The sequence below is a fragment of the Pipistrellus hanaki genome, assembly GCF_964339955.1.
Source record: "Pipistrellus hanaki genome assembly, chromosome: 15".
Taxonomy (NCBI): Eukaryota; Metazoa; Chordata; class Mammalia; order Chiroptera; family Vespertilionidae; genus Pipistrellus; species Pipistrellus hanaki.
The window spans coordinates 38066091-38093445 of record NC_140517.1 but is presented as its reverse complement, the minus strand read 5'-3'; the positions used below and the strand labels follow the sequence as shown (position 1 = coordinate 38093445).

Below are 27355 nucleotides of genomic sequence, written 5' to 3'. Positions count from 1 at the left end.
TGCCGCCTCGCTCTCGTTGGTGGCGGCCCTGGTGGCTAGAGCGGCCGCGGGCGGGTCAGCCCGGCTTCCGGCGGCAGCGGCTGTGCTTTCGGGATGGACCTCCGGGCCAGGGGCGGGGGGAGTCTGACAGTTGGTTCCTCCCGGAGGGGCGGGCGGGCGGCGCGAGTGGGCGCGGGCCCGGAGGGCCAGGTGAGGCGTGGGCCGGGAGAGGTGGGATTGGGCCGGAAACGGTGGGGATGGATGGCATCCGGGCCCACGGGCGCTGCGATGCGGTCCTGGATGAACGACTTCTTTCTCTGAACCTCAGTTTCCTCCTCTGTAGAGTGGGGGCCAGTATCTGACTGTGTCTGGTTTGGAATGAGAAGTCAGCTCGCGCTTGTCGGAGCCGCTCGCTCCGCGCCTGGCACAGTGGTCACTCGTTAATATACTGTTATTGTTAGTTTTGGTGATGATGCTTGTGCTTGGCGGGAAAGATCTGGATGTGGGAACGTGAAAGATTGTTGGACTTGGAAGCAGCAGATTTCAGTTCAAGTCTCAGCACCACGTTGTAGCAGCGGGCCTGTGCCTTCACCTCTCTGAACCTTATTCATGTAGTGAGGGCGAACAGTCGGAACATCATCGGGTCCTTCTCAGGATGCTGATGAAATGTGCGTGTACAGCTCCTAGCACAGGGCCTGGGACCGTATTGAGTAAAACTCAGTAGACTCATAATAATGATTTGAGAGTCATTGTTGTAGCTGGGACTTCCCAGGAAGTGAAAGGAGGGAGGAAGCTCAAAGACAGCAACAGGAACAACTTGGAATCTGGAGCCAGGAAATCGACATCCTGCCATTTACAAATTTCCAAATCCCATGATTTTTCTTTTTCTTTAAAACTACTGATGCATCCCCTTCGAGTCAGTTAACTTGAGAAGGAAAAGTTTTTTTGCTATCCTAATGAAAACTGGCCTGGGTGGCCATGAGAAGGAACTCTTAACCTGAAATACAAGGAAGCAGAACAGTCCATTAAATTGAGTGTGATTCCACATTGTCAGGTACATAGAACTCATCAAGTTACCTAATAACTCTGTTCCCAGCTCACATTTTGCATAGGACTGGTATAAGTCAGTGACTGTCTTTTCCTTTTCCTAGCTCACTGAAGATTTATTTATTTTATTTATTGCACACATATCACCTGCTGAGCACTGTGTTTAAGAAATCATGCTTGGTGTTTATGAACTCATACACATATCACCTGTTGAGCATTATTCCAAGTGCTTGGTGTTTTGAACTCATTTATTGAACTCATTTATTCCTTTAAGAATATATATACTCTTATCATTCTTATTTTATAACCCAGGGATGTGAAATCCAGAAAGGTTGCCCTGCCTGCATGGCTCCGGCTCCCGCGTGTCAGTGGTTGAGCCTCAACCTATGAACCAGGAGGTCACAGTTCAATTCCTGGTCAGGGCACATGCCTGGGTTGTGGGCTTGACCCCCAGGGTAGGGTGTGTGGGAGGCAGCTGATTAATGATTCTCTCTTATCATTGATGTTTCTTTCTTTTTTTTTTTTTTTTTTAATATGTTTTTATTTATTTCAGAGAGGAAGAGAGGGCGAGAGAGATAGCAACAACCTGGGCATATACTCTGACCAGGAATCGAACTGTGTCTTCTTGGTTCATAGGTTGACGCTCAACTATTGAGGGATGCTGGCTGCGCTCATCACTGATGTTTCTCTCTCTCCCTTTCCCTTCCTCTCTGAAACCAATTTTTAAAAAAAGCAAGAAAGGTTAAGCCATTTACCCCAGAGTCAGGGTTAGGAAGTGGTAAATTATGATTTGTATCCATGCCTTCTAAGGGCTTAGCACAGGTTATCTGGTTTATGGTAATTACTTGAGTTTTGGGCATGGTCATTTTTTTCATTATTATTAATGTTATAATTCTCACCATTCAGAGAATCAGCGCTGGAGATGGGCTTTTAATGGTGGAGAGAGGAAACTGAGTCCAGCAGGGAATTCTGCAGCTGTCGGAGGATACCAGTACTTAAAGGCTTCTGGTAAGCTTTAACTGAAACCTTGCAAAGACAGGTCATAGTGCCTGGTTCATAGTAAGCCCTTGGCCAACATTATCAATCACAGCCATTGGACTGACTTGGGTTCAAGTCCAGGCCCTGTAGTTACTTACTGTGTGACCTTGGAGCTGCCATTCTCATCTGTAACATGGGGATCATTTTTACTTTCTTCCCCTGTGGCTGTGAGGAATCACTGAGATGTATATACTCAGTCCCTGGCATGTGAACATTCAGTGGAAGCTACTGCATGGGCACTGGAATCGGGGAGAACTTGTTTTTGAATTCCAGTAAAGCCATTTGCTAGACATGGCATTTGGCAAATGACTGCAGCTCAATGAGTTGGTTTCTTTCATTGATTAAAATGGGTCTGATGCTAGTCCTCACTCATGAGGAGGTTGTGAGGCATCAGCATGTGCCTGGCTCTGGTCCTGGTGTATCAGATGTTTTTCTGCCTGACTATGGAAGCCTCTTTGAGAGATGCAGTTAAGTTATCCTTGTCCAGTAGTAAAACCCAGGAGGGGAAGTGGGTGTTAGAGAGTCAAGTTCAGGGTGGAATGATGTCGGTGATCATGTTCATCAGTGAAGGATGCAGTAGGAGCCAGGGAATGGCAGGATGAATCCTTGCTGGGGGAATCTCATGTGTAGGGAAGCTTCACAAAGAAGGCAGCAGCAAGGCAGAGTGGAGGGGGGCTTGCCTGGAGAACAGGAAAAGATAACATTCCACGCACAAGTGACATTGTGTGTGAGAACTGGGAGATGGGCAAAGCCCCTGAGTGTTAGAGACAGGCTGGGTGGGAAGCCTGGGAGTTAAGAATAGCCTGGTGAGCATTAGACAGCATCTCAGGTGCTTCATACATAGACGCTCATGTGCCCTCCCGGCATTTGTCTAAGGCTGTGGTCGGCAAACTGCGGCTCGCGAGCCACATGCAGCTCTTTGGCCCCTTGAGTGTGGCTCTTCCACAAAATACCACGTCCTGGGCGAGTCTAATTTGAAGGAGTGGCGTTAGAAGAAGTTTAAGTTTAAAAAATTTGGCTCTCAAAAGAAATTTCAGTCGTTGTACTGTTGCTATTTGGATCTGTTGACTAATGAGTTTGCCGATCACTGGGCTAAGGTAAGGAACGTTTGTATCTTCCCAGTTTACAGATGGGGACGCTGAAGCTCGACTGGTAAAGTAATTTGCTCAGGCCACACAGCTAGTAAGTGGTAGAGCCCGATTTGAACCCTGCAGGCTGGTTACAGAGTCTTTACTCTTTTACTGCTTCTGTTAGGCCATCAGAATGGGGGGGTGGGGGGGGCAACAGATGGAGTGCGCTGGACAGAGGGCTTTCTGCACCCATAGAGGAGGTGGACGGGGGTGAGGGCAAAGGATCAGAGTTGGGGGCTGGGGTGGGTAGCAGGGAGCAGAGTGAAGGATGAGGGCAGGGGAAATGGAGGATACGGCAGGGTCAGAGAAGAGGATGAGGGCTAAGTGGGAAGTTTGGGACGGGTGTTCCTTGAGTCAGATAGCATTGAATCATCAGGAGAGAAAGTTATTTCTGTTAGTTTCTGTTCAGAGCTGCTATTAATGTCCAGGAGGAAGTTTTCATTGGTGCTAATATGTCTCTAACACCTTTCTAGCACCTGCTAATCTCTTAGGTGAAAATTGGCTTTTCATTTCTTCTCTGAGGCCCCTCATGATTTGGTGCCCCACCTGTCTGCCCTTGTCTCCTCTCACTCTCCTGCTCACTCCATGCAGCCAGGCCAGCTGCTGCTGCCCCTCCAACATGTCAGACGGGCTCCTGGATCAGGCACTGTACTTACTTTCTCCCGGAAAACTCTTCTGTAAAACCACACTGCTCACTCCTCCACCACGGTTGGGTCTCTGAATGCCACTTTAGAGTGTTTTTCCCTGATCACCCTCTTTAGTATTGCAACCTTTTTCTTCCCAGGCCCTCCATGTTTCTCCGTGACACTAAAGGCTTTCTGACACATCACACCTTTTCTTTCCTTTAAAAAAATATATTTTTATTGACTTTTAGAGAGAGAGGAAGGGAATGGATGGTGGGGGACACACAGAGAGAAACGTCAATGTGAGAATAAAATGGTAAAACATTGACTGGCTGCCTCCTGCATGCCCCCTTTTGGACATCAGGCCCATAGCCCAGGCATGTGCCCTAACTGGAAATCGAACCGTGACCTCCTGGTCATAAATTGATGCTCAACCACTGAGCAACACTGGCCTGGCTGACACACCACATCTTAACTGTTCTGCTTGTTTCCTCTCTCTGTTTCCCTTCCCTCTTTCCTTACCTAGATGCCAGATTCCATTTTTTGTTCAGCTAAGCATCCCTAGCTCCTAGAACAGTGCTTCACAACAGGTGTGAAGCATACAGTTTTGAATGAATGAATGAATGAATGAATGAAGTATTTATGGTTAAAGTCTTGGGTAGGGGCTGTCTTTTTTCCCTCTTTTTCCTTCCTCTCTTTTTCTAGCTAGAAACTTTTGAGGTGTGTGGAATAGAGCTGTGGACATTTGCTGTCCCAGGCAAAGTGATAGTTGTGGTGGCAGCTCTGTCCCAGGCTGACTTCCTGCCAGCTGCTCCAGGCTATTCCTGGGCTCTGAGCTCCCGGTCCAGGAACTCTCCTCTGGCGGCAGGCAGGCAGCGCGAGAGGGACAAGCCTCACAGCCGGTGGCAACACAACGCCCTCTCCCCTTGTTCTCTCTTCCAGGCTCAGGGAGCTGCGTGGGGGCCAGGGCGACAATGGTCTCAGTGACAATGGGTGAGTCTGTGGACTTCTCTCCGGGGCCCCCTCCCCACTGCCCTCTTTGAGGTATGACCTTGCCGGGGAAGACGTGGGGGAGGGAGGGCCGGTCACAGACAGGAACAGCTGTGCTGTGAGGACCATGGAGGTGGAGCCAGGCCTGCTCAAGGCCTACCCGCTTCCTCTCTGTGTCTTTGCCTCCTGCAGCCTCGTTAGCCATAAAGGACTTGGGTATTGAAGTCCAGCAGATCCCCCACATGGCCTCTCAGAGTCTCCGTTTTCTCACCTGTAGACTGGAGATACTAATACTTCCTACAACCTGGGGTATAATGAGGATTAAGGAGGTTATTGCATGTAAGATTCTGGGCATAGTTTTTTTTGCAGTTCATTTTGCTTTAGGCAGTTAGCTACTCCCAACCTATGTGGTACTTTCCCCCCCCCTTAAGAGCTTGATTGCCATACAGTTCATATTTTTACAATGACTTGTTTAAAGGCTACAATTCAGAAGTTTATATACATATCTTTCTTTTCTTCTTTTTTCAAAATATATTTTTATTGATATCAGAGTGGGAGAGAGAGATAGAACATCAGTGATGAGAGAGAATCATTGATTGGCTGTCTCCTGCACACCCCCAACTGGGGATCGAGCCCACAACCTGGAATCATGTGCCCTTGAGTGGAATCGACCCCAGGACCCTTGAGTCCACAGGCTAATTACCCACTGAGCCAAACTGGCTAGGGCTATATATTTTTTTCTATTCACAGATTTGTGCAACCATCACCACAATCAATTTCTTTCAAAACATTTTCATCTCCCCCAAAAACCCAATGTCCATTAGCAGTCACTCCCTCCACCCCCGGACCCTCAAACCACTAATTCACAAATTCACTTTCTATCTCTATGGATCTCTAGATTTACCTGTTCTGGACATCTATACTAATAATAGAGGAATATGCAAATTGTCTGGGATGCTGTCACAGTAACAGTAACAACTGAACAGCAGGTTGACAGACTGCATGGGGCAATAAGGCCTGCAGGGGGGTTAGTGAGGGATGACCAAACGACTAGACAGCAGGCTGTGAGGGGTGACCAGGCCAGCAAGGGGGCAGTTGGGGGCAACCAGGCTGGAAGAGGGGGCAGTTGGCGACCAGGCCAGCAGGGGGTGGGGGGGTGGGGGGGGGCTAGTTAGGGGCAACCAGGCCAGCAGAAGGGGATGGTTGGGGGCAAAGGGAGGGCAGTTGGGGGCAACCAGGCCAGAGGCGGTTAGGGGTGATCAGGCTGGCGGGGGGAGGGGGGGGGCAGTTAGGGGCGATCAGGCAGGCAGGCAGGTAAGCAGTTAGGAGCCAGTGGTCCCAGATTGTGAGAGGGATGTCTGACTGAGGATTGGGCCTAAACTGGCAGTCAGACATCCCCTGAGGGGCTCTGGATTGGAGAAGGTGTAGGCCGGGTTGAGGGACACCCCCCCACACACACACATACCGTGCACAAATTTCATGCACCAGGCCTCTAGTTTCACATAAATGGAATCATTATGTGGTGCTTTTCTTTTTCTTTTTAAATATATTTTATTAGTTTTTTACAGAGAGGAAGGGAGAGAGAGAGCTAGAAACGTCGATGAGAGAGAAACATTGACCAGCTGCCTCCTGCACACCTCCTACCTGGGATGTGCCCGCAATGCCCTTGACCGGAATCGAACCTGGGGCCCTTCAGTCCGCAGACTGATGCTCTACCACTGAGCCAGACTGGTTTCGGCTATGTGGTGCTTTTCAATACTTAGACAAAATTGCCTGCTTTTGGCTGATGGAAACCAGGGTACCCTGGCTACGCAGGTGCCTAGAGCCTATGCAGAATAGAGGTACCATTTCTTCTGGGCAGGAGCCCACCTTTCTCAGTAAGAGATGCAGGCCTGTGACCTGGTGGGCAGGGCCCTCCTTGGGTGAGGTGTGGCTGTGGGTTTGTGCCGAGCCCCGCATTGCCACCTATAAAACATCTGACCTGGAGTGTGTCTCAAGCGAATGAGCCTCAGTTGTCTCAAGCAAAATGAGCACAGCAATACCAAATTTTTTCTAATCTCATTGCCCAATCCCCAGCCAGCGTGGCTCAGTTGGTTGGAGTGTCGGCCTATGCACTGAAGGGTTTCAAGTTCGATTTGATATTTTTCTCTCTCCCCCCCTCGCTCCCTTCCTCTCCCTTCCTTTCGCTAAGCATATCCTTGAGTGAGGATTAAAATAAACAAAGTAGCAGGGAATGTTGGATGTAATATTATGTATTATGAAAGAAAAAGAATGTTGCCAATTAAACTGGCAGCTCGGCTTCATTGTTGAGCATCTACCTATGAATTTAGGAGGTCACAGTTTGATTCCCCGTCAGGTCTGTCAAGGCACATGCGGAGGTTGGGGGCTTGATCCCTAGTAGGGGCGTGCAGGAGGCAGCCGATCAATGATTCTCTCATCATTGATGCTTGATGCTTCTCTCTCTCCCTCTCCTTTTCTCTATGAAATCAATAAAAATATATTTTTAAAAACCCCACAAAAGACAATTATGGCACACCATCGATTGTGAGATAGATCCTGGTTTCAGAGATACTAAAAAAGAAAAGAAAGATTTTACTTGAAATCAGTGATCTTACCTATCACCTGGCCTAACAGAGGAGGGTCAGTTTGTAGGTCACACCGAAGAAAACAAGAAGGAATTTAGAAGCAGTAAGCCAGGGGCGGGTGCCCCTCCCCTGCCTGCTCCTCATTGGGAGTCAGTGCTGCTTAGCCACAGGTTGCCAGGCAGGCGAAACCCCTTCGCCTGTGTGAGCGCTCAGCCAGAGCCTGGCGTTCGGTAAGCATTTAATTTGTGGGAGCCGTTGCTGTTGTGGTTTTGCTGTGGCTGCTCTCTAAAGAGGATAATGTGAGTAATGATCCTGTCCACCCACCAGCCACTTCTGAGTGGATCCAGTTCTTTAAGGAAGCCGGCATTCCTCCGGGACCTGCTGTCAATTACGCTGTGATGTTTGTGGATAATAGGTAAGGAGCGCTGAGGGGATGAGCTAAACTCGGGGAGAGGGGGGAGGAGACAAGGGAGCTGGCTGGCCCTCTGCCCTGGGCCACGTGGCCTCACTGCTGACCCTCCCCTACAGGATCCAGAAGAGCATGCTGCTGGATCTTAACAAGGAAATCATGAATGAGCTGGGCGTGACTGTGGTGGGCGACATCATTGCCATCCTGAAGCATGCCAAGGTGGTACACCGCCAGGTGGGTGCTCTGTGCCATCTCTCTGTTCCTGGGTTTAGGGTTGGGGGGGAGGGGCAGTGGCAGAGCTGACAGGAGGCTTAAAAGCAAAGGCAGGCAGACCTGGGATCCCAGGCTGGTTCTGCATTTGCTGTGTGACATTGGGCACATTGCCTAACCTCTCTGAGCCTTTGTCCATCTGTAGTTTGCACATAGGCAAACCTATTTTGCAGGATGATTGTAAATATTACATTATAAAGCCTAGTACAGTATAAACAGTAGGGCTTCAGTAAAAGCTCTCTCTATTATTATTACTAGTTGTCATCTTACTAATATAATTATCATGACCAGGATTCTTCTCTGTCCCCAGGACAGAAGCTTCCTATGTGGAGTCCAGTTGGTGACTTGGCCAACAGAATAGTGGTTCCATTCATTCCTGGCCCTGCTGGTTGGCCCCTCTGGTTACAGTGTCCTTAGACTAATGATGTCACCTTCCTGAGTCTCTCTGAAACAGGCTTTTCACACACCCTGCTGCTTAGGGTGGCTTTGACCATCTACCAAATAGTGTATGTGGCAAGGAGTGCTTGTGAAGTTACGACTGCTAACACTTACCATGTTCTTGCCATGCCGGCCAGGCTGTCTCTGCCCTTATACTTATTAACTCATTTGCTCCTCTCTACACTTGACCAAGAAGGAAACTTGCTTCAGAGCTGCACTCCAGCACTCCACTCTGCCGCGGAGCGGCTGCTGCGTTACTCTCATACCCAGTAGCTCCCTCCGTCCCGGAGGTGGTCCTCACAGTCCCCATCCACAACAGGCCCTCAGCGAGGGCTTTCTCCAGCCAGGGCGTTCTCTGCGTTACCACGGAGATGGTCACAGAGCAACACTTCTTTTTCTTTCAACTTTTAAATCTGGGAATAATTTTTGACTTCTAGAAATGTTCCAACAATAGTACAGAAAGTTTCTGTGTGTCCTTCACTCAGCTTCTCCGAATGTTAACATCTTACATAGTGTGGAACATTTGTTAAAACTAAGAAATGAACAGTAGTATGCTAGCATTAACTAAACTACAGGCTTTTTGGATTTCATTCCTTTTCCATGGATACCTTTTCCTGTTCCAGGATGCCTCACTGCATTGACTGATATCTTCTTTGTCTCTCTCTAAAAATTTATTAGAGAGAGGGAGAGAAACATTGATTTGTTGTTGCACTATTCATGCATCCATTGGTTGCTTCCTGGATGTGCCCTAACTGGGGATCAAACCCACAGCCTTAGCTTATTGGGACAAGGCTCTAACCAACTAAGCTCCATGGCCAGGGCTAAATTTATTTTCAATTACAATTAACACACAATATGATATTCATTTCAGGTATTTGACATGACCTTGACAGTTTTGTAGAGCACTGGTCAGATGTTTTGTAGACTGTCCCTCAGGGTTTGTCTGTTTTCTCCTGGTTAGGAGTTAAAATTTTTTCTCTAGCAGCTCTGATACCCCTAGTTTGGCTTAGATTTTTGAGTCCTCTGTTCCCTCACCTGATGCCCCATCCCCCTGGTAACCCAGGCACTTTTTTTTTTTTTTTTACAGGACATGTGCAAAGCTGCTACTGAGTCGGTGCCCTGCAGCCCTAGCCCCCTCCCAGGCGAGATTCGCCGAGGCACCCCTAGTGGTGAGTCCCATCTGCTCATTCTTACCCTCCTGCAGTGAAGGGAACACACCTGGAGTCTGCAGAGGTGGCAGCAAAGGCATCTGAGGCCCTCTTCTCTAAGGGAAAATACACTGGGTGATGAGGGGCTGGTGGTGGTTCTGTCCTGTAGTCACTGCGAACATCGAATTAGTGAACACTGAATCTCGCTCCTATGGGCAATACAAGGTTAGGTTTCTGCAAACCTCTGATCACCACATTCTTCCTTAGCTGATCAATACTGAACCTTCTTTTATGTGAGTTTCCATTTAAAGACACTTTATTTACTGTATATTGTTGATTCATTAACATTGAACTGTGATCAATAACACTATAACTCATTCCTGAACGGAGCTAATCTCACACAAGTATTTTTTCCATAAGGCACGTACATCAGTGCCTCCTTGCACTTAGGAACACAGACAGCACTTCAGTGCTATGCTTAGGAGTTGTTTTAATCAGCACAGTCATAGACCACTTGTTTACAGTATGAGAGCTGAAACAAGAACACAGCGTGTGGCTTGTTCGACCTCAGTTGGGAGTGTGGGTGTTGGGTGACTCAAGTTTTTCTCCATTCTGGGCATGTCTGTGAATGACCACAGAGGCACTATGAGTGTTCATTTTGGGGGTTACAAGTAAATTTTAGTGAAGAGGTGAATTTGAAAATATGGAATCAGTGAATGGTGAGAACCGGCTCTAGTTATACTTTTGTTTCTTTATTATTATGATACATTAAAAAAAATAAACCTAAAAAAAATCTAAAAATATAACATGCATATTTGTTAGCCTTTGCTACTTAGCAAGCCACCCCAAAACTGGTTTAAAACACCGACATTTCTTTCCCATGGCTTTATGACTTGGTTGGTCATTTCTGCTCCGGGCCCGCCAGCTGGTCCCGGTGATCTAGGAGATCTCAGCACACATCTGATGGTTGGCTGGATGTCAACGGGGCAATTGGGCACAAGCCTCTCATTTCCTAGCAGCTAGCTCAGCCTCATCCGTACAAGGGTGGGTACAGGACTCCCAAAAGCAGCATAGGAAGGCAGCCCCCATTTTTCAGATCACCTCTAAGCCTCTGCTTGTATAACATTTGCTCTTGTCCCATTGGCCAGAACCAGTCACATGGCTCAACCCAGAGTCATTGTAGGCAGGGCCTACCCAAAGGCATGGTCAAGGGAGGCTGAACAAATTGGGGGTTTGTTTCTGTAAACATCTCCTACAACTTACATGCAGAAAAGGGTTCAGATCACAACAGTACAGCTAAATGACCTCCCAGACGGTACACCATGTGAGCAGCAGTCACGATGTCAGAGCACAAAGCACCGGATGCTGACATTCAGGAGAGACAGACAGTTGTTTTCCCTCTGCCTAAATGGTGCCAACTTACCATGATTATATGTGTCCCCAACTGCCTCCCTCCCACGCTGGGATTGGCCTCCGCTGCTCAGCCTTACATGCTACAGTTCTCACCTTATACCCTAGGGCAGTGCTCGGCAAACTCATCAGTCAACAGAGCCAAATATCAACAGTACAACAATTGAAATTTCTTTTGAGAGCCAATTTTTAAAAAATATATATATTTTTATTGATTTTTTACAGAGAGGAATGGAGAGGGAAAGAGAGCTAGAAACATTGATGATGAGAGAAACATCGACCAGCTGCCTCCTGCACAACCCCCACTGGGGATGTGCCCACAACCAATGTACATGCCCTTGGCCGGAATCGAACCTGGGACCTTTCAGTCCGCAGACCGACGCTCTATACATTGAGCCAAACAGATTTCGGCGAGAGCCACATTTTTTAAACTTCTTTTAATGCCATTTCTTCAAAATACTCGCCCAGGCCGTGGTATTTTGTGGAAGAGCCACACTAAAGGGGCCAAAGAGCCGCATGTGGCTCATGAGCTCAAAGTTTGCCGACCACAAGTTTAGGGCATCACTCTCCTGCTATGTAGAAAACAGGGTCCATCAGAGACTGTCCCCCACGCCCAGAGGGATGTCACCGCTATTCTTTCCCCAGTGGAGCCAGACCCACATTCCCAGGCCTGGCTGAGTGACCCCACTCGGAAGCCCAGCTCCCTGTCTGTATAGTTGGTTATCAGTAGGGTCTGTCTAGCACAGATGTGGGGCGTTTGGTGGTAGTGTTCGTCTTTTCAGTAGATGTTGATTGAGGGCTGTGAAGTGTCAGAAATATGGGCACTGGGATACAGCAGTGCACAGGCAGGCTCCTCAGAGAGCTTGCGTGCTCTGGGAGAATCCACCAGTGAACAAATAATGCAACTTAGTGTTGAGCAGCAACAAAGGCTCTGAAGGAAGAGAAAGTGTAGAGCAGGGCAGGTTGGTGGGGTGGTCCGGAAAGCGTTCTCTGAGGAGACCATGTGAGAGGAGACCTGCGTGAAGAGGCCGAGCAGACCTGTTGGAACCCGGGACCTGCGTGCCCCGCCAAGGGAACAGCTTGGCTGAAGTGCAGTGTGGAGGGGAGGGGCAAGGGATGCATCACTAACTGATGGGTGAAGTATGGTAGGGGCCAGCCTGGTCTTGGGTCTCAGAAAAGACCCTCAGGGCATGAAGGGGTAGGCTAGTTCCTGGAAAGACTGGCCCACCCAACCCCAGGCATCCTCACAGGAGGACCGCACCGCCACAGAGGAACTGTGGCTGCTCCTTCCCCATTCAGTCCCAAGGCTGGCTCTGCCCCCTGCACTGACTCTTCCCTTTCCTCCCTGCAGCCGCCTCCCGAATGATCGCCAACAGCTTGAACCGAGACTCCCCACCTGGAACTCCCCCGAGGCGGCCAGACACCAGTACCTCTAAGATCTCCGTCACCGTGTCCAATAAGATGGCAGCAAAGAGTGCCAAGGCCGCTGGTGAGGGACTGGGGCAGCTGGTGCGAGGGGCTGGAGGTGAATGTGGGCTGGCAGATGGGGGTCATGTTCCCAGCGTTGTGAGTGCCTGAAGGCCACCAGGTTCAAAGGGTTTGTCATTGATCAAGTCACTGCACCTCTGGGGGCCTCACTTTCCACGCCTATAGAATGGGGCTGGGGGCACCCTACCAGAGGACAGTCAGAAGCACCTGAGATGGTGTGTGTAAGCACAGGTGCACTGTGGTTCTCACTCAGTGCTTGGTTCGGTCTTTTTAATTTTATTTTATTGGGGTCAGAACACTTAACATGAGGTCTACCCTCTTAACAAAGTTTTAAGTGTACACAGCAGTACTGTTGACTAGAGGTGGCTCAGTCTTTTTTAACAGATGTCCACTGAGCCCCACACGGTAAAGAAGCTACTGTTCCTCTCAGCAGGCAGAGGGATCCTCCAGAACCCTCAACCAGATCTTTCACTCCTTTGTCAAGAACTCTCCAGGGCTTCCCATTATTCCAACAATAAAATCCAGTCCTAAGTGGATTCCTCTCTTGTGTCCCTTTCTCCTGCTGGCTGCCTCTGGCCCCTTCCAGGATCCTCCCCCCTGTGGGGCCTTTGCCCCGGGTTCCCTTCTCTGCAGCGTGCTTCCTTTGCAGACTTCCGAGGCTGGCCTCTGCTCTTCTAGGTCTCAGCTTGAAAGCTGGGATTGGGACTCTGGCTCTAGGGCTGTCAAGCCCTCTCTGTGTTGCCACTTTCCCCCTTTGTTGGACCCATCCTACAACATGATGTTGGCACAAGTGGAACCTGAGGCCCGGGGAGGGGGCTTCGTAATCTGACCCCAGCCCCATCATGCCCTGCCCACTCTTTGGCACCCTGCGTGCTCCCTTTTTGCTGAGGGCGTTTGGGAGTGCCTCACCCCCTTCTGGCCTTGTGATTTTTTTTTTTTTTAATATATTTTATTGATTTTTGTACAGAGAGGAAGGGAGAGAGATAGAGAGTTAGAAACATCAATGAGAGAGAGTCATCGATCAGCTGCATCTTGCACACCCCCTACTGGGGATATGCCCGCAACCAAGGTACATGCCCTTGACTGGAATCGAACCCGGGACCCTTCAGTCCCCAAGCCAACGCTCTATCCATTGAGCCAAACCAGTCCCGGCTGGCCTTGTGATTTGCATGCCATGAGAAGGAAAGTTACAATTACTGTCTAAAGCACATGTGTCAAACACAAGGCCCGCGGGCCAAATCCAGCCCGCCAGGCCTTGCAATGTGGCCCGCACCACACTGTCATCACTGCACTCCGCTGTCAGTTTATGACATTGTCAGTTTATGACTGTTCAGTGAACCATTCGGCCCGCGATTTAGGCTGGATTTTAGATTTTGGCCCCTTCTCTGATTGAGTTCGACACCCCTAGTCTAAAGTATTGAAAAGGTAGCCTGGGAGGGACTGGCACTCTTCCCCCTCCACACATTGGAGGGAATTCTTTTTTGTAAAAATGGAGTTAAAATTTAGTTACATACAGATTGTAAGTTTAGGACTTTATTCATTTTTGAAAGGTGAGCACACTTGTGAAACCACTATCTGGTGGGGCTCTGAAACCTCCCCTCCCAACCATGTCTGAGGGGAGACTGGGCTGGGAGGTGAGCCTGCTTGCGTGGACAGAGCCACAGAGAACGGAGGCCCACTGCAGCCTGGGGTTTCCGAGTACCTTCTGCCCGTCTGGCTCAGACCTCTGAGTTTCTCATCTGAGTTTCTTGGTGGTTCAGAGGCAGTGGTAATAGGGGTGGTTGGGAACATAAGGGGTTCCAGCCATGCGAATGCATGGAGATGAAGGGCACATATGTGCCCTTTGCAGGGCATCTGGTCCCTATTCTGGAAGAACATCCTATCCTAGAAGGCGCTCAGCCACACCCTCTTCCCCAGCTGCCCTGGCCCGCCGGGAAGAGGAGAGCCTGACTGTTCCCAGCAAGCGCCGCAGGGTCACTGCTGAGATGGAGGGGAAATACATCATCAACATGCCCAAGGGCACCACCCCCCGGACCCGCAAGATCCTTGAGCAACAGCAGGCGGCGAAAGGTACCGGGCTGGCAGGGGTGCACGCTGGCATAGGCTGTTTCCCTTTTGCTCTCATCCCGCTGGCGTTGGCTGAGAAGCAGGCTGTAAAGGGACCCAGGGGACCTTGGACCAAGGGAACAGCAATGGAGCCATAGAAGAGGGGGTAGGCACCACCTGTGCCCTTGTGTCCTGAGGTTAGTGTTGCAGGTCTGTTTAGTCCCTCAGCCTGGCACTCTTCACGGGTGAGGGTGGGGAGGGTGCGGGGCGTGGATTTGGTGATGGCTGCCTCTAAAGCTGTGCTGTGCCTGGCTGAGGGCAGGTGCCCAAGAAGTGGGACTTGTCATGATGAGCCCGAGGGGTCTGGTTGAGATTCAGTCCAGCACTGCAGCTTGTATTTGGTGTGTGGAGATGGCGCTCTGTGGACTCAGAATATAGTCTGTGTTCTCATGGGGGAACGTTCAGATGATGCAGAAGCACGTACAGTAAAAACAGACTGCTTCCCTCCCTCCCATCTCCCTGCCTGTTGCTGACTTTTCCAGGCTAACATCCATGAACTCACTTGCATCTGTATACGTGTCCACACACATGGGTGCTTTTTCCTTCTAAATGTGTAGCATCATCCTGTAGGTATTATTCTGTTACTCTTCTATTGAGATCTTTTCACTTTAGTGTATGTACATCTACAGTCCATCCTCCGTATCCATGAGTTTTGCATCCGTGGACCCAACTAACTGCAGATTGAAAATATTCAGAGAAGCCCTGGCTGGTGTTTGCAGAGGTTAGAGCACCGGCCAGTGCATCGAAGGGTTTGGGGTTTGATTCCTGGTCAAGGGCATGTACCTGGGTTGCAGGTTTGATCCCCACCCCAATCAGGGTGCATGTGGGAGGCAACCGACCGATGTCTCTCTCTCACATCAATGTTTCTCTCTCTCTTCCTCCCTCCCCATAACCCCTCTCTTTCTAAAAATCAATGGGAAAAAATATCCTCTGGTGAGGATTAACAAAAAAAGGAAAAAAGAAGAAAGAAAAAAAAAGAAAATATTCAAAGGGGGAAAAAAGCCCAGAAATTTCCAAAAAGCAAAACTTGGATTTGCCATGTGCTGGGTGCTACCCTTGATCCCTGTCAATGAGAGTGATGAGTAGGTGTACCCTGCTTTAACACCATGAAAATAGAGGTGATCTGAACATACTGTGCCATTTTATATGAGGGACTTGAACTTCTCGGATTTTGGTATTCATGGGTACTGGAACGGCTGTGCTCATTCTTGCTAATGATTGTTTGATATTTCCACAATATTTGTATATCATATCAAGCATTCTGTTGGTGACTGTTTAGGTTGTTATTTATAGAGAGAACTTGTTACCATTCATCAGATTTTCTCAGAGGTCTATGACCCCAAAAAGAGTGAGAGGCCCGAGTAGTGATCAAGAACTCTTCTGCACACACATTTGATGAACTTGTACGAGGTACAAGGACCATATGTCAATTTTAGCTCATCCTTCCCACAGCTGACACCAGCCAGGAGCCGGTGGGTTAAGGTCAGTGTTAACCAAAAAGTGTAGACAAAGCCTAACTGGGCCCAGTCTGTGCCTATTACACCAGCGCTGCTTGGGGTCCAGGCTGCCATGCTGTCCCCTCCCTTGTCTGCACATGTTCACCCGGGTCTGGGCCACGGGGGCCACTCAGCAGGTGCTGAACGATGGGTTCGCTTCCTCCAGGTCTCCACAGGACGTCTGTGTTCGACCGCCTCGGAGCCGAGACCAAGGCAGACACCACGACGGGCAATAAAGTGAGTTGGAGGTTGGGGAGCCACCCGGGGCTCTCAAATTCTTGTCCTCCCTGGGTGTTGTTCCTGACACTCCCACATCTCACCCCTGGCACACCCTGGGCCCATCCCACCTACCTTTCTAGCCTCAGTTCCCTTCTTTGATTCCTGTCTTCTGCCCTGACCTATCCCGACAATCAGTCCTGGGGTCTGGCTGACTCCTGGATGCTGCCGTATCCCAAACCACCTTCAGCATCATCCCCAAAGCAACCCCTCTCCTGGGCCCTGCCTCAGGGACGCCCCAAGGTCCTCATTCTAGGCAGTCACCAGACGGATGGCGCCATCTGTCTTGCCTGCTCTGCCGCCTCTCCCTGTCTGCATAGGGCAGTGGCCTCCGAACTGTTCACCCTGCAGCCCTTCTCCCCCAGCAGCAGTGGGTGCTGCCACAGGACAGGCCGCTGCCGCCCCCTGCAAGCCCCCTCTTCTCCCCTTGGCCCTGCAGTAACAGGTCCTGGGCATGGTGCCTAGGAGCACCCCACCTGGCCCGCTGCACAGGGTGAATCTGTCACCCCCTAGCTGCATGGCCTTGGCCATGGCACTTATGCCCTTCCCACCTTGGTTTCCTGTATAGTAGCGACCTCATCGGGTGATCGTGAGGATTAAGTGAGAGGTACCTGCATGGTGCTATGGGGTCTGGGGCGTGGTAAGCACCCTTCAGTGTCACCAGCTGCATTTCCTGCCTTAGCCGCTCACCCACCAGGCCTCACCCGCTCTGGCCTCTTCTCACTTCCTAGAATCTTGGCATGAGCGTGGTAATGGCACTCAGGATCATGTGGCTTGAAGATGGAGCCACGTCAAGAGCTTGGCCCACGCGAGTGCGGCAGTGATTCTCACTCCGGCCTTGGGGGCTCAGCTGCTCCTTTTGCTGCTGATTCAGTCTGAGGGTCTGGCTTAAATGCTGGTGTCTTCCCTATTTCCCGCTCTCCAGCACCCTCCTCCCCTCCACAGAATATATCGCTAGTAATTAGAGAATTACTTGTCACTTCCAGAATTACTTGTCACTTCTGTCTTCCCCTCTGGACTGTGAGTCCCCTGAGGTCAGGGCCAGGCCTGTCTTGGGCACCTCTGTGTCCCCAGCACCACCCAGCACAGGGCCAGGTACAGAGTCAGGACTCAGAAAATGCCTGTCAAGTCATGACCGAATTTGTCTTCTCTCCTGTTCATCTGTAAACCTTAGCTGATGGTCTTACCACTTTGTGGCATGTGCTTTCTCCTCTCCAATCCCGGTCAACTCTCAGGTCTCATCTCAGATGTCCCTTCCTCAGGGAGCCTTTCCTGACCTCCACCCAAATCAGGAGCCTCCTCTGGGCTCCCCCATTTCCCTGGACCTCCCGGTCATGGCTCCTGCCAGTGTCTATGTGTCACCAATGGGTGTTCCTCTCAACTTGGATCTCAGAGGCCAGCAGGCACATGCGGCGGCTGTCCATGAATACATGCTGAATGACTCACTTGTCCTGTCTCTGACTCCACAGCCCACGGGAGTCTTCAGCCGACTGGGGGCTACCCCAGAGATGGATGAGGATCTGGCCTGGGACAGCGACAACGACAGCAGCAGCTCTGTCCTACAGTATGCCGGGGTCCTGAAGAAGCTAGGCCCGGGCCCAACCAAAGCCAGTCCCCAGCCGGTGCTGACTGTCAAAGCCAAGGCCACAAGCTCAGCGATGACGGCCAGCACCCCTACATTGCGGCGCCTGGCCCTTCCCTCCCGCCCAGGGTCCCTGTCCAAAGTCAGCATCATCCAGAGACTGGGCAAGGCTGCCCCTGTGCCCGAGGCCCAGGACAGCCAGGTCACGAGCACCAAGAGTAAGTCATCAGCCGAGGTCAAGGTCACCATTAAGAGGACTCTGGGGCCCCGGGGGAGCAGCTCCAGCGAGGGCCTGGGTGCCCAGATGGACCATGCAGGCACTGTGAGCGTGTTCAAAAGACTGGGCCGCAGGACCTTCTAGCCCACAGGTGGGGCCCAGGCCCCTCTCCAGGCTCTTGACTCCATCAGTCTCCAGCCAGGCCCAGCCTTGGATGGCACTGCGGTCTTCCTCAGGCATCCAGCCTGGCCCGAGCTGTGTGGGGATGCATCCCGTTTACTGAGTCCGAGATGGTCGTTGTGGCCTGGCTGGCCACTCTGGGACTTTCCCTTCTCTCGTGTCCTCTGTTCCGTCCTTTCCGACTGTGGCCTTGGCAGGGCCCTCCTTTCTACCTCTCCCGAGTGCCAAGTGCCCTTTATCTCTCCTATATCCCCGCCCTCCCTCTCAGCAGCCTCCACTGCCTCAAACCCCAGCTTCTCGGCCTCTTGGTCCCCAGGAGCAGGTGTTGCCCGGGGGTCTCCCTTATCCTCCCACCCTGCCACTTCCTGACTTCCCTCCCATCACTCTTCCGGCCCCCACCCCCCAACTTTAACTTCTTTTTTTCTCCCTATTCTTCACTCTATTCATTTATCTTCTGTTTTCTGTCCATGTGGTAAGGCCCGACTGTCCGCTGCATCCTGCCTGACCCTCCTGCACCTCCGGCCTCCCAGCGGCCCCCTCGTCGACAGTGGCGTCGAGCCTGTTGAGACTTAGCAGCCTCACTCCCAGGCTGGAGGGACCTCCCCAGACCCTGGGCTGCAGCAGGGGCACCTCCGTCTTCCTGCCCTGGGCGTCTTTTCTCTGAAAGGCAGTGGCGGGTGGTGGGCAAGGGGCACTGGGAAGGGAGGCCGGTGCCAAGAGAAGAAAATAGCTGTTTTAATATATTTTTGACTTTCAAATGTTTTCCTCCCCTCCTTCAAGGTGAGTCACAGGATTGCGTTTCACACAAAGCATGTGATGGAGGGGTTGCAGTGAAGAGTTGGGCTCTGTCTCTGAATGTCAGGCTCCCTGCACACATGTGGGCCATGTCTGCTGCAGGCCAAGTCCAGGGGAGCACTGGCCACGGTCAGCGTGCAGCTGGGCCTCCTCCCCTCACCAGAATGCTGCCTCGGTTCTGTCCCTCTGCCCCCCCCTCCCTAGGTTCACCTGTTTCTGTCTCTCTCTCTGTTGGTGGCTTCCAAGTTGCAGGCTCCATTTGAAGGTGAGGGATTCACGTGGGTTTGATTTCCACTTGTTCGCCGCTGTACAGCCCCTACTCTGTGCCAGGCCTGCTCTAGGAGCTGGGACCTCTGTGAGCAAGACAGACAAGCCCTGCCCATGGGTGCTGACTGCTCCAGCCAGGGAGATGGGCAGTGAAGTGACCACGGACTGAGGGATGAGTGAAAGTGGCCGGGGCCTTTTTACTAATTTATTTTATTTTTTAAAATATATTTTTATTGATTTCAGAGAGGAAGGGAGTGGGATAGAGAGATAGAAACATCAATGATGAGAATCATTGATTAGTTGCTTCCTGCACGCCCCCTACTGAGGATCATGCTGCCACCTGGGCATGTGCCCTTGACCAGAATCAAACCAGCACCTTTCGGTCTGCAGGCGGATACTCTAAACCAGCTGGGGCAGACCAAGGCCTCTTTAGATGTTGGGGGTAAGAAGACCTTTTGGGGGAGGTGACAGGCTGAGCTGGGAATGAGAAAGCAGCTACATAAAGTTCAAGAGGAGTGTTCAGGCAGAAGACACGGCTGCGCAAAGGCCTGCCTTGGACAAGGAACGCAGAGAGGCCCGTGTGGCTGCCAAGGAGTGAGGGCCTGCCCTTCAGCACAAGAGGCGGGGTGGGGGGGCATACCTGAGGCTTACAACTCTGCGGGAGGAATTTGGACATCACCCCCAGAGCACTGAGGAGTGGGGAGGTTTGAGGCAGGCAGTAATGACCTGAGTTGCTTTCTATGAAGCTGGCTGTGGCCCTGGGAGGATAAGTTGCTGGAGGGTAGGGTGGAGCAGGGAGGCAGTAGCTGGAGAAAGGAAGGTTGGTGGTGGGGAGGACAGAAATGGATGGCCTCAGTGTGCTTCAGAGGAGCAGCAGGGTGCTTCAGGGTGCTCTGAGAGACAGGGCCGTGGGGTAGGGGGGAGGGGAAGCAGGGATCACTCCTGGATGGGAGACTGGAGCTCCTAGAGGAAGGTACTCTGTGAGGCCGGGAGGCCAGGGAAGGCGGAGCAGGTTGGGTGGGAGGGCACTTGGCTTTTCGACTTTCACCTTGATGGTTGAGCAGGGCCACCTGGGCTGGAGGTCAGCAGCTTCGGGGAATTCTGAGGGGACTGTTGTGTTCAAAGCCAAGGGCTTGGCGACACCAGCTGAAAAGGAGCATAAGAGAGGGGAGGACCCAGAAGGAGCATGGGGGCCCTTTTTCTATTTAGAGAACAGATCTGATAAGGGGGTGACCAGAGTGGTGGTGAGTTTGGAAGAGAACGTAGAGCAGGTGAAGATGAGATTAGACCTCATTCATTTTTTTAATCGTGGTAAAATATACATAACATAAAATTTACCATTTTAGCCCAGCCAGCATGGCTCAGTGGTTGAATGTTGGTCTGTGAACTAGGGGGTCCCGGTTTGATTCCAGTTAGAGCACATGCCCAGGTTTTGGGCTTGATCCCCAGTGTGGGATGTGTGGGAGGCAGCCGATCAATGATTCTCTCTCATCATTGATGTTTATATCTATCTCCCTCTCCCTTCCTCTTTGAAATTAGTAAGAATATATATATTTTAAATTACCATTTTAACTTTTTTTTTTTAAATAAAATCCTCACCCAAGGATATACCCCCCCCCCCCCATTGATTACTAGAGAGAGTGGAAGGGAGGAGGAGTAAGAGAGAAACCTTGAGGTGAGAGAGATACATGGATTGGTTGCCTCCCTCCATCACCCCTACTGGAGCTGGGGAACCTGAAACTGAGATACATGCTCTTGACTGGGAATCAAACCTGCGATCCTTCCGTCCACAGGCCATGCCTAATCCCTGAGAAACCGGCCAAGACCTACTTTTAAATATACTGTCCATTGGTGTACAGCACATTCACATTGTTGTATAACCACCACCATCCATCTCCAGATCTATTTTTGTTTGCCCAAACCCATAACCCACTTATTTTTAGTTTTTGGGGTGTAATGTTATAGTGGGAAGCTACTGTGTGTCAGGCAGTGTCCCAAGCACTGGGCCTGGGTGTGAAGGGCTGGATTTCAGTACGAGGGACAGTGGTAGAGAGAGCAGCATAGACCCCTGTCCTGGTGAGGGCCCAGGCTTGCCCCTCATGGGACTGAAGTTAGACCTTAGAGGGACAGCAAGTGGTGGTGATGCTGGGGTTGCAAAGTCCTCCCTCTCATGCCCGAGCCATAAGGCAGAGCTCTCTCTCTCTCTCTCTCTCTCTCTCTCTCTCTCTCTCTCTCACACACACACACACACACACACACACACACACGCATACACACTTGCCCTGCTGCTCTTCATCCCTCCGACCCCCGCCCCACTTCATGGATAATTTTATCAACTGCCAAGGTTAACTGGAAGTGTTTTAGTTACTAAATTTAAGAGCATGGTAATGATGTGTAGTAGGAACTACGATGATGTAAACAAACGTATAGCTCATTGACCATGAGCAGTTTGCCTGCGGGGGTCAGTCATGTCACTGCTCTGCACAGAGGCTCAGAGGGAAGTAGACTGGAGGCCTCAGCCAGCCAGAAGGACAGGCCTGGGCCAGACGTCAGGGAGCTGACCAGGATCCTGGCCCCATATCCTCTACCCTGTGCTGCCTCAGGTACAGATTTGAAATGGGATCCTTTTGGAAAGGGTAAGGGTGGCCCTAGGAGAGTGGTTTTGGATTTTCTAGAGTTATCTATGGTCCCTTCTGATCAACTTGCCCTCAAGCATTTGCAGCTCTGGTACGCCAGGAGAGTCACCCATCCTGCCACCCTCGGCCAGAGGGACCCAAGCTGGACCTCCTCTGCTGCCAGCCTCTCTAGAGCCCCAGTGTCCCGCCCATTTCATTTGGTGATTACTCTCAAACCAGCCCAACAGCTGTGACCCACAGTGATGCATCGCTTTCCCCCTGGTTCTCTGAAATATTTTTGAGCATAAGTAATACACATGGTTCAAAATGCAAAAGATACATAAGGCTTTTACAGTGAAAAGTTCCTTCTTGAGTCTTCTGGCCCTCAAGTCCTCTCCTCAGAGGCCATCACTGTCACCAATGTATTAGTAATTCTTCTAGTCAGAGATGTGTATATGTGTGTATCAGCACACACACACAGGAACATATGCACACATATTTTTTAAAGTATATATTTTTATTGGTTTCAGAGAGGAAGAGAGGTAGAAATAGAAACATTAATGATGAGAGAGAATCATTGATTGGCTGCCTTCTGCATGCCTCCAACCAGGTTCAAGCCTCTCAACCCAGGCATGTGCTCTGACTGGGAATTGAACTGTGACCTCCTGGTTCATAGGTCAGTGTTCAACCATTGAGCTACACCAGCCAGGCTAAGCACTCACATCTTAATGGCCTACTTTACTTAACCAGTTCTTTCAGGAAGGGAATTAAAGTTGCATCCAGTCTCTTGCTATTATGTGAAATCCTGCAGGAATAACCGTGTTCTCATGTGGAGTCTCTTCAGTGGTGAAATTGAAGAGCTCTAATGTTAGCAATTCAGTGCAAACACTCTATTGGATCAAAAGCATATCTGAACTAGGCTCTCCCCCAAGACTATTGGCATTCTTTTTTTTCTTTTTCTTTTTTTAATATATTTTTTTATTGATTTTTTTACAGAGAGAAAGAGATAGGGATAGAGAGTTAGAAATATCAAGGAGAGAGAGTCATCCATCAGCTGCCTCTTGCACACCCCCTACTGGGGATGTGCCTGCAACCAAGGTACATGCACTTGACCGGAATCGAACCGGGACCTTTCAGTCTGCAGGCCGACGCTCTATCCACTGAGCCAAACCGGTTTCGGCTGGCATTCTTCAAATGATTTACTTATACATTATCACCCCATTTCCAAAGGACTTAAGAACAGTTGGACTCATTTAATTGGAGAGTGCTGGAGGAAGCGGGGCAGGAGATGTTAAGAGCTAACATTGACTTCTGCCAGGAAGTACTAACATGCTTTGCTAAGTTGATGGACTTGTTGACTCCTCAGGGACAGGGGATCACTGAGAAGGTCAGGGACTTCATATTCTCCTGCTTTAAACAGACATGGAAGTGGAGGGGCAATGAGCCCATGGCTCTGGCTAGATCACAAACCAGATCTGAGCCAGCGCAGGCGGGTGATTGTCTTTGAATGTGGTCTTTGGATGAGGTTACCTCTGGACACATTACCTCTTCTGGCAGCTCCCACCAGTGGATGCAAAGCAAGATGGGAATCTGCAGTGCTGCGGCAGCGGCAGGGTCTTGGCCCGATCCCACACCCTTCCTCCAGTGCCTGAGCCTGGTTTGGGGGGACGTGCAAGGCGTTGGGTCACAGTGACCTTTGGGATCTCAGCTGACAGTTTGGTGAGCTCTGCTCCGATAGACCTGACTTTGAAGGCCTGACCTGAACTAGATCTAATTTGTGAACTCCAAGCCAGGCCTTTGAAAACTTCATCAAACAGGAGCAGACTTTATTTTTTTAGAACAGTTTTAGTAGAATTACAGAAAAATAGAATACATTCAGTACAAAGTTCCCATGTACACAACATCTGGTTTCCCCTATTAGTGATGATGTATTTGTTATAATTAATGAAGCAATCTGGATACCTTAATATTAACTGAAGTCCATAGTTATTCAGATTTCCCTAGTTTTAACACCGTTTTGTGTTCTGGGATACCGTGTTACATTTATGTTGACAAACGAGGTGTTGTGTCTCAGTCTCCTCCTGGTTGTGGAAGTTTCTCGGATTTGTTTTTTATGATCTTGACATTTAGTTTTTTGTTTTTTAATCTTTTCTTGCTTTATTATTATTTTTTGTTATTTGTATGACCTTGACATTTTGAAGAATACTGGCCAGGTATATTATAGGATGGCTCTTAATATGGATTTTTTTCTTCTGACTATAGTGGGGTTACATGTTCAGAGGAAGAGCTCAGAGGTAAAGTGCCAGTTTGTCACCTCATGTCTGGGGTGCATACTGTCAGCATGATTTATCCCTATTTTTATTAGCCTTGATCACCTGGCTTGATTACCGACCATTTATTTGTCATATTTCTACACTATAAAGTTGTTCTTTCTTTCCACGTGGACTCTGTGGAAGGAAGTCCGTCTGCACAGCCCTCACGTAGAAGTTGGGGGGCTCATGCTCTACTTCCTTGAAGGAAAAACCCACATGAATTATCTGGAATTCTTCCAGGGAGACTTGTCTCTTCTTCCTATGTGTTAATTATTCAGTCTTTTATTTTTTCATTAGTATGGACTTATGGATGTTTATTTTAGACTTTGGGTATAACCCAGTGCTACCTTATTTATTCCGTTGTTTACATTATTCCAGCTGTGGCCATTGGAGTTCTTTCAGTTCACTCCTGTGTCCCTTTGACATACCTCCATCATTGTGTACGGGGTATTTTTGTGGGGGAGGTTGTTTTTTGGCACTTCTTTACTTTCTGGCACAATAGGTACTCCAGGCTCATCTTTTTTTTTTTTTTTAATATATTTTTTTAATTGATTTTTTACAGAGGGGAAGAGAGTGGGACAGAGAGTCAGAAACATCGATGAGAGAGAATCATCGATCAGCTGCCTCCTGCACAGCCCCCACTGGGGATGTGCCCGCAACCAAGGCACATGCCCTTGACTGGTATCGAACCTGGGACCCTTCAGTCCGCAGGCCGACTCTCTATCCACTGAACCAAACCGGTATCGGCTCCAGGCTCATCTTGTATGTTTCCTGGCCTGGTCCTAGAGTGAGCCATTTCTACAAGGAGCGTTAATGCCTTTTATTGTAGAATAGTATTAGAAACCAAGATCTATGGATGAGATTTACTATAGAAACCCATTATAGGAAGCATGTTTAAAACAAAAGCAAAAACAAAACAAAAAAGCAATAATTTATTAGCATTTAAATGCTTTTTAAATTAATTCATGCAAACAGTACAAAATTCAAAGATACAAAAGGATATATACAATTAGACTGTTCTCTGTGCCCAGTAGACTGGCAAGATATTCCAAGCCTCAGTGTTGGGGAAGATGTGGAGGAATGGCAGTATGTACACTGCTGTAGAAATGTCAGTTGGTATCACATAAAGAGCTTTAAAAAATTTTTAATATATTTTTATTGATTTCAGAGAGGAAGGGAGAGGAAGAGAGAGATAGAAACATCAATGATGAGAGAGAATCATTGACTGGCTGCCTCCTGCCCGCCCTTTCTGGAGATGGAGCCTGCAAACTGAGCATGTGCCCCTGACCGGAATCGAGCCTGGGATCCTCCAATCCACAGGCCAACACTCTACCCACTGAGAAAAACCAGCTAGAGCAGAAAGGTTGTCCAGTGGTTAGAGCATTGGCCTGGAGCCTGAAAGGATTCTAGTCAAAGGCACTTACTAAGTTGCAGGATCGATTCCGAACCCTGGTTGGGGCTCAGGTGGGAGGCAACCAATCTATGTCTCTCGCATTGACGTTTCTCCCTGTTTCTCCCCTCCCTTCCACTCTCTCAAAATCAATGGAAAAATATTCTCGGATGAGGATTAACAAAAAAACACACCAAAAAACCCACCATAAAAAGCCCAGTTTCTTGAGATATAGTTCACATACCAGAATATTCACCCACTTAAAGGACACAATTCACAGAATTGTGCATTCATCACTATATTTTAGAACATGTTTTTACCCCAAAGCATTCCTTAACCATTTTTTCTCAAATCCTCCCATACTCTGCCCCCCACTTCAAGCCCTTGGCAACCATGAATCTTCTGTCTCTATAGATTTTCCTCTTAGAGATGTTTCCTATAAATTGAGTCATATAATATGTGGCCTTTTGTGTCTGGCTTCTCTCACTTAGCATGTTTTCCAGGTTCATGTTGTAGCATGTGTCAGTACTTCATTTACTTTTATTGATGAATAATAATGCATTGTGTGGATAGATTATAGTTTGTTTATTTTATTGATGGATATTTGGGTTGGTTCCACTTTGGGGCTACTATGAATAACTAGGGGCTCGGTGCATGAAATTTGTTCATTGGGGAGGGGTCCCTCAGCCCAGCCTTCCCCCTCTCACATACTGGAGCCCTCAAGGGATGTCCTACTGATGGCTTAGGCAACCGGGCTGATCAGGGGAAGGTGCCAGCCACATCACCCCGCTGCTGCAGCCACTGCCAGTCACTGTAGCCGCTAAGTTATTTTCATCAACACAGACTCCAGTCCCTTCACCATGAAAAAATGATAACTTTCTTTAGGCATTTTCGAGATATGTCTTTCATAGGATGACATTTCTTTCTTTTTTAATATATTTTTAATTGATTTTTTATAGAGAGGAAGGGAGAGAGATAGAGAGCTAGAAACATCAATGAGAGAGAAACATCAACCAGCTGCCTCCTGCACACCCCCTACTGGGGATGTGCCCACAACCAATGTACATGCCCTTGACTGGAATCGAACCTGGGACCTTTCAGTCTGTAGACCGACATTCTGTCCACTGAGCCAAACCAGTTTCAGCATGACATTTCTTTCTTTCTTTTTTTATCCTCACCTGAGGATATATTTACGTTGATTTTTTTTTTTTTTTTTTTTTTTTTTTTTTTTTTTTTTTTTTTTTTTTGCCTTCCCTCCAATTGCAGGCTCGGCTCCTGCCCAAGAGGGAGTGTGCCCTTCCCCCCCTCTACCCCCACCATTTCCCCTCTCCCCCCGCTGCCCCCTCCCGCCCCATGCCCCTCCGATCTCCAGTTCGAGCCACCCAGGCTTAAGGCTTGGGCAGGAACCCTATTCCCCCGTCCCCGCCCCTCCAATGGCCGGCTCAGAGTGTCCTGGGTGCCGAGGATGTTCCCTGGACCCAGGTACGTATGCAAATTAACCTCCATCTTTGTTGGGTTAATTTGCACACTCTGATTGGCTGTGGGCATAGCGGAGGTATGGTCA

At 49.5% G+C, this 27355-nt stretch overlaps 1 protein-coding gene across 2 annotated transcripts; it reads left to right on the top strand.

The window, feature by feature from the left end:
• Nucleotides 1–15: 15 nt before the first annotated feature.
• On the top strand, nt 16–26117 carry LOC311610073 (uncharacterized protein C19orf47). Of its 2 annotated transcripts, XM_084860967.1 has the most exons (11): nt 16–189; nt 1933–2034; nt 4760–4810; nt 7720–7807; nt 7921–8035; nt 9597–9678; nt 12419–12556; nt 14473–14625; nt 16324–16394; nt 17903–18233; nt 18890–26117. In XM_084860967.1, exons 3-11 carry the CDS (start codon nt 4792–4794, stop codon nt 18976–18978), a joined length of 1086 nt encoding a protein of 361 aa, XP_084717093.1. In that variant the 5' UTR covers nt 16–189; nt 1933–2034; nt 4760–4791; the 3' UTR covers nt 18979–26117. The 2 variants fall into 2 exon arrangements, with proteins under 2 accessions (XP_084717093.1, XP_084717094.1); XM_084860968.1 differs by having other exon boundaries at nt 42–189; nt 17903–26117.
• Nucleotides 26118–27355: the final 1238 nt, after the last annotated feature.